General features: G+C 39.7%; 1 protein-coding gene across 1 annotated transcript; it reads right to left on the reverse strand.

Moving 5' to 3' along the window:
• Positions 1–4,110: 4,110 nt before the first annotated feature.
• Positions 4,111–6,401, reverse strand: LOC149042454 (uncharacterized). The gene is made up of 2 exons (XM_089213304.1): positions 5,154–6,401; positions 4,111–4,841 (listed from the first exon to the last, which is right to left on the reverse strand). Exon 1 carries the CDS (start codon positions 6,208–6,210, stop codon positions 5,230–5,232), a length of 981 nt encoding a protein of 326 aa, XP_089069430.1. The 5' UTR covers positions 6,211–6,401; the 3' UTR covers positions 4,111–4,841; positions 5,154–5,229.
• Positions 6,402–7,442: the final 1,041 nt, after the last annotated feature.

Raw genomic sequence — 7,442 nt, forward strand, 5'->3', positions numbered from 1 at the left:
TGTGGCCGGGTTATACATGGTAACAAACGGTAAAATTTCTTTCACATTCTTTGCTTTGTTACAAAGGGTCTTTGTTCTGAAGAACTGAACCCCAGTATGGATTTTATGCATAAACGTCACAGGATAGCCTCTGAGTCTTTGCTGAAGATCTCGTTTGTGTTTATCAAAATTCTCCTTTACTGAGTTGGTTCTTGACAGACAGTGCTTCTCCTTTGATAAAACCCTTTTTTGTGTTAAAAGGGTGACAGGATGAGAAGTGAGTATTCTGAAAAGTTTCAGTGAGCTTGATGTGGGTTTGTGAATCGAGAATTTTAAGAGTTGAGGTCCTTTGAATATCTCTGTGCTAAGAAAAACAGTGTGTTCAGGTGACATTTCAGAAGTAAACTTGATTGTGGGGTGGAATGAGTTGGCGAAGTCTACAAAAATAAAAATTTCCTCTATTGGAATGTTCCACCTCTTGCAGATGAATGGTCTAAGTGGACTAGCTAATACCAGTCATTTCTCTAGGTCTGCCAAGAAAATAACAGAAAAAGTGACTGCCATTTTAGTTCCCATAGCGTTGCCGTGAGTTTGTATGAAGTGTTTTTCATTCAAATTGAGAGGATTTTATTTAAGCATAACCTATATTAGTTCCCATAAATCACTTGTAGGGAAAGGTAATTTCTGCTCATAGTGATCTTTGTAATAATGGCAAACAATATCAAATCCTTCTTCTTGATGACTGTTGGTGTAGAAAGACCAACATCAAGTGTGGTTAGGACCACATCATCCGGAATTTGCGTGTTTTCAATAAAATTGAGAAAGTCCATAGTGTTTTTATATAGGTCTCTTATTTTATGGCAATAGGTTGAGTCTACAAAACTAGAAATATGTTCTGTTGGACCACTACTCCCAGAGACGATTGGTGTGCCAACGGGTGTTTTCTTAGGGATTTTAGTCAGCATGTAAAATTCTGGTAAACGTGGTTGTTTAAAGCTAATTGTGAGTCTTTTGGTGGATGTGTCCCAAGTAGTGTAGTTTATTAACCAGTTTGTTTACTTTTCGGGCAGTGTCTTGCACAATAGGTGATGGGAGAGGCTTGTGAACATTGGTGTCAGTCTGACAGATTAATAGCCCACAAATTGAAGTCTGAAGCACTGAGGACTTTGACGCAGAACTTTATTGACCCCTCGCCACACTGGAAATACAGTAATGGTACCATTGAGTAAAAACTATCATCTAAATTTCTTGGGTTAACAATCTAGAACAAGCTTTCATGGGCATGCTAAGAGCACATTGTGAATGTTTTTAGGTCGTCCAGCAAGAAAGAGGCAGTTTTAAAACAGATAAAGTTTTTACGGAAACCAATCTTTGAAACTGTTTATTACAAAACAATTATCCCTAGTGTTTTGAACCTCGTTAATTTAGGGGTTTTGATAATCAAAAGACTTTTAGTTTAGACTTTTAGACTTTAATCAAAATTTTTTAGTTATTATAATGTCCACGGCAGAAAACAGGCAAGAACTACTCCACAAAACAGCTTTAATTTCGGTAAACACAAAACTTGGTTACCACATGTGATCTTGTTATATATCTCTTAAAGAAAAACAAATGCCCGGATCACTTAACTAAATAACCACTGACCTATCATGAACATTACAGTTATCACAAGTAATATCTATTATGAAAACAGTGTCGAATCCATTAATTACTTAATAGTTAAACCTGAGACTACCTATCACTTTGCAAAGCCCTTAAGATTTTCCCTCAAGCACAGAGCTGCATTATCCTGGAACCTCCTTCCTGATGACATCAAAAACTGTTCTAACTTAGCTACTTTCAGGAGAATACATGAATACAAGTGAAGCATGAAATTGGGGATGGGACAAGGTTTGCAGAACTTGCATATGTTTGGGATCCAAACACGATTTGGACTCTCCTGGTCAGGTGCACTTATCCAGATTACAATGCTTTCATTTCTGCTACTGAAATTGTTAACTCTGCTGAGGTAGGTGTTGGCCTAAAGAAGATCAAGGGTTGATCATGTGGTAGAATATTTCAACATTTTCCAAGGGTACCACATGGAGATCCTCGTAACTTTGCTTATTGTGCTAAATTGAGAAATTTTTTTAAAGATTGCTAACTTTTATTGTACTTGTCCTTTTTTCCTTACATCTCTCTGAGGTTTCACTGAATCCAGAAATGCAATCCCTTATCCTACACACAGAGGTCCAATAAAATTTTCACAAGTTCTTGGGGATTGCATGTAGGTGTAAAAATGTTTAGGAAAATAAAGGTGTGCGCAAAATCAGTCTCTAACATTTCTGAGGATATTGACCAGAAATGGGATTTGAAGTAGATTTAAGTTGATAATTTGTCGATGGACTCTAAATAGTTTCCTATAGACACAGAGTGCTTTGGTGTAGTTGGGTGACTGTCTGGTGTTGTTTAAAGGATTTTTACTCCCCTTGTACATGATAATTGATTGATAATTATATGTATATGTTACACAAAGTAATGGATACAAAGTCAACACAAACTGCCATACTGTATTCTGCTCTCCTTCACACAATCAGAAGGTCCCGAATCTAGTTACCAGTACCACAATCTCTTTCTTTTTCAAAAAAGAAACAAACAAACAATCAAACTACTAAAAGGTCCAAGAGAAAATAAACAGGAATCCTGGTGTACCTAAACAGGTGCTTAGACTTTTACTCCAGTAACTAAACGTTTTGCACTCTGTAAGTGAAAGTGGCCCAGTAGGCATCAGGCCAAAGTTCAACTGTTACACAGTTTCTTAGGTTGTTAAGACAGTACATAACCAGCTAAAGCTCTTGGGGGGCCAGCTAAGTCTTCCCGACTGCTGCGGGGTAACTCTCTCTCCTGTGGGAGTCATTCCTGGACAAGACTTGTCAGGCACTTTCAAATTTGAGTACCAAGACTTCCTAAAGAAAACAAAATTTTAGACATTTGAGATAAAATTCATACACAAACCAAAACATTTAAGGAGGACCAAGCTCTAACCTCAACAAAAATATTTTTTAATTTGAAGGCATATTTACCAAAGTTTTTTCCTGCTGGCCAGGAAGTACTCATGATAGCCACGTATTCTGGACCAGTAACATTTGCAGTTAATTGCAAAACAACGATCGCTCTCTCGATGATGGTGTTCTTCTTGGAGACAGTGGGTATGCCTGCAGCCCATTCCTAAGGACACCATTCACAACAACAAGAACTCCATCCCAAGAAGCTTACAATAGTGCACACATACACACATAAATTATAATAATAATGGTTTATTAACAGTTTATCCAGCTAATGTTTCTTTACCTGTTAAGAACTACAATATAAAAATGGAAAACTGCAAATAAAAAAGTGTGAAATGTACAACAAAATTATATATAACAACTTTATTTAAATAATAACATATTATTTTTAAAAAAGGGTTATAGAAGGGAGGAAATTTAATACATATATGTTATTTGCCGGCTGGGAGGTCCGTATGGTGAAAAACTGTGACCGAGGTCTTGAAAATACTGCCCGAGGCCGTAGGCCGAGCGCAGCATTTTCAAGACCGAGGTCACAGTTTTTCACCATACGGACCGACCCTTAGCCGGTAAATAACATATTTATTGTTTTTAAACTTGACGAAATTCTTTCCGAAAGAACCCGAATGACTTATGGCCGTAAATACGGCAAGATCTTCCATAAACTGAACAATTTTTGAGTTCACAGTTTTTGGTAGTTAAAATAGAGATGATGCAAATTTAAGAGAGATGCCTCAGCGAAACATTTTCATTTCCGTAACGATAAAGGTGATTTAAGAATGGCTGCCTGTCAGGATCGAGAATTGTCCGTCAACGACCATTTTGGTGAATTGCTCATATTTTGCTCAAAGATACCCTTTGATAAACTATTTTTAAAACTCATGTTTTTAAGTTTCAGCGATTATTAAATTTTCATAAATTTGCGAAAATCTGAAAACGCGGTTTTCAGGCTTCCGGAGCTCAGGCTCCGCATGACGCACAGTCAAAAATTAACTGCAAAAACCAAGCCCCGTTTAAGGATGAAAATGGAATCAATCAACACCAAACTTCACACGACTTTAGGACAGCTATTCTCATTCAATTCTAGTGAGTGATTTTTTTTTGGGCACATCGATTTTGGGATTACTTAAGCCCTTGAAAGAACATCCTCACAGACCGCGTAAAATGGCAGCGAAAAACGGGTGATATTTCACGCGAAAAAAATGTACCTGGTACCACATATTTTAGATTTTCAATAACATATTCGTGAAATATTGCTATTTTCCGTTCACTGTGGAAAGTGTGATGTTCGGAATCGCATTGCTTCCCTTCGAAAATGGCAGAAGTGTTTGTGACTTGAACGAGCAAAATGATGCAAAGTGTGTAAACAAACAACAAGGTAATTTAATCATATCGAGTTGTTAAATCTCCAAATTAAATCCGGCCTCTGCTGTGTCGGTTTGTAGCTCGAAAAATGTAAAGTGAGAAGAAAATTATTCCGTAAGATATTTGAAAAGGTTCTACAAAATATTTTTTGGCTAAAAATCTGCAAGTGAAGTACATATTACATTAGCACCAACTCACATTCAAGTAATGCAAAAGATACATTCGAGAGAAGCTACTTAGTAGATTAGTACTTGATTCCATGCTGATAAATTAGATATTTTTTTATCTTTTACTTTGAGAACTCATTTTCTGTAGGTTTAAATACATGGAAAGGCGACTTTTGACCTTCAAAGTAATTAAATGCAAGGCGACGGTTCTTGTTATCCTGGTGATTATAAATGTCACGCAACGTAACGCCATTGGAAACGTGTAGGGGGTGCTGAAACATACCTGCGTAGAAACCGCAAATGAAATAATTATGTCGTTAAATTATAGAAAGAAATCCCGCATTTCAAAATGAGCGGAAAGAAATGTAGGTTGAATACTCTCACGTCTGTCAGTTTGCATGTGTCGGCTACCAGATGAGTAAACTTCATTACCGATGTTAAGACCAGAAAAGGAAAGTGAGGGTCAATATTGACATGATTAAAAGAAAAACAGAACAAAACGAAAGAACTTCTAATTACTCTACGAGCTTTATAAATGAGATAACTAGTAACTGAAGATTAGGAACGAGTCACCGTTAATTCGTTTCTTCCTCACTTTTCTATTCTGCTGAACTAAAGAGAAAGTCAGCATCACGATGACTTTTGGCAAGTACATTTGCTGACAATCTCTTTTAGTAGAGCCAAGTACGGGGCCTTTTTACGCATGGGCTTTGATGGTATATGGTTTGCACATCGTCTGGCGTTTCTTCGATGGTATCCAGAGAAACCACTCGTACACCTTCCAAACCGCCATGGGATAGCAGAGCTTCCTTCAGGTCGCTGGCGGTGCAGACATCGTGGTCTTCATTAATAAACGCCCTAATGTGGCCTTTACAGCTCGCAGCTAGTCGATCTGCAGCCCCTTTCCCGCCTTGCGGGTCGCTGAAATCAACGCGGACTATCTTCACTCCGGTGTTCGCTGAAATTTCTTGGCACTTCGTTAACGTGCGGGAGGAGTGGTAACAGCCGGCTTTATCTTGCCTGAAGTAGGCCTTGTTGATTTCAGGATACTCTTGCTTCAATGTGGCTAGAACATGTTGCATAATCGCGGTAACAGCGGAACTTCCTTGGGTACAGGACTGAATCACATGGATAAAGGCTTGCCACTGTAGCACACCCTCTATTCGTCTGTATACCACAGATATGTGCCAAGAAATACCCCGCTCACCAAACCAGTCTGTCTGTGACTCGCGATATCTCTGAGGCAAGAACTTCATGGCCCAGTCATTTACAATGAATACTGTTCCAGAATTAAGGGCATCGATGACGTCCAAACGAGCCTGATCTTGATGGGTCGACCTCAGCAAATGGTACTTCCATGACTGGATGGCAAGCGTAGCAGAGCTAACGAGAAACAAAGCTTCGTCTTTGTCTTCTTCTGTGGTAAAAGATGCTTCATCGACCGCAGTAGATATGTCGTTCAGGGTCGAATGCAAGCTTTCACATTGGTCACAGAGCTCGTCATGGTTGTGTTTGCATTGCTGCCGCAGGTCAGAATCTTCGGTGTCACTCAGAGCAAATACACTGCAATGACTTGCAACGGGAGAAGAAGAGATCACGTGAACCTGAGTGAAAATAGGAAACACAGCTTGACACAAAGCATGGATTACCATGTTACTGCAACATTAACGACAAAAAATATATGCAATATGTATGCTTCATGTTATCTAAATCGAATAACCTCAATAATCTGAGAAGATAAAATCTATTACAAAGCATAATTTATACTGATAAAAAACGAATACCAAGAGCAAAAACCGACGTATATTTCCCAGTCAGGGTGGACCTGTCATTGGAACGGTGCTATACTTCCATCCATTTGCGAAATAAGATCACCCTGCTTGAAAAACATAATCCAATTTTCTTGGAACTCTTGACACTTTCGGTTGCTTCCCTTGAAATCACCCTTCAGGTAGAATTTGGCCACCTTTAATGATTTCACGTATCGCACTTGCCACTCCTTTCCAAGACCAAGCTCCCCAATTGAAGAACCAAGCCTTCTAGTTCATCGAACGCACGCGCCCCGTCTGCTGCAAAATAGTCAAGGCCTTGGAGAGACTTTCTGGTCGAGGCCTTGCATTCATTTAAAACACGCAGCATCGTCCGCTCGCTGAACGCCTCAAATCCAGTCTCTTTGCAGTACTGGGTATACTGACGCACTATCCTTTGCGGTATCATGGTGCGAATAACATTGGGTACTTCAACCAGTTGTCCAGAGGAGAGCTTCAGTGTTTTTTGTCCAAATGGCAGATCTTGCACCAAATGGGGGCTTGTTATATAAGATAAGAAGTGATCCAGTTGTCTTGGGTCGACTCTTATCTTTGATGAAGGCTGGGGGGTCACTGAAGCGCCGCTTCCGTGCTGAAGACGATGCAGATTAGCTATGGTAAAACGATATCTACTTAAGCCAGGTATGAATCTCGAGATATCATTATAATTGGAAACACCACACATCATCGAAAGAATTTGCCGTCTTGTGTCCCACCCATGGACTTTGTCATATGCCTCAGCTAAGACCTGGAGGTAGCATTTGGAAGTTTCGGAGAGTTCGTCCAGCCCGAGTGCTTCGTTCATGGCAGGATAAGAGACGACTGCTTGCCAAAGAGAACCTGCACAACTGGGTGTTAGGTCGTGGAGCACAGAAGAAAAAACCTCTGCGGTTCGTCTAGTATACCGAAGCTTAGTGCTGTCACTGGCCTTTTCCCACTCAACCCAAGGTTGAGAGACAGGTTTAATGTTTTCGGACACCAGATACTCGTTCAACTTTTCACGGGAATTTGGCTTTGAGGTGATGCTCTCTTCACTCGTTGAGGAGACGAGGCTTGCAGTATCGGGACTGAGAAAC

Source organism: Pocillopora damicornis, chromosome 7 (genome assembly GCF_964200805.1).
Source record: "Pocillopora damicornis chromosome 7, jaPocDami1.2, whole genome shotgun sequence".
NCBI classification, from domain to species: Eukaryota; Metazoa; Cnidaria; class Anthozoa; order Scleractinia; family Pocilloporidae; genus Pocillopora; species Pocillopora damicornis.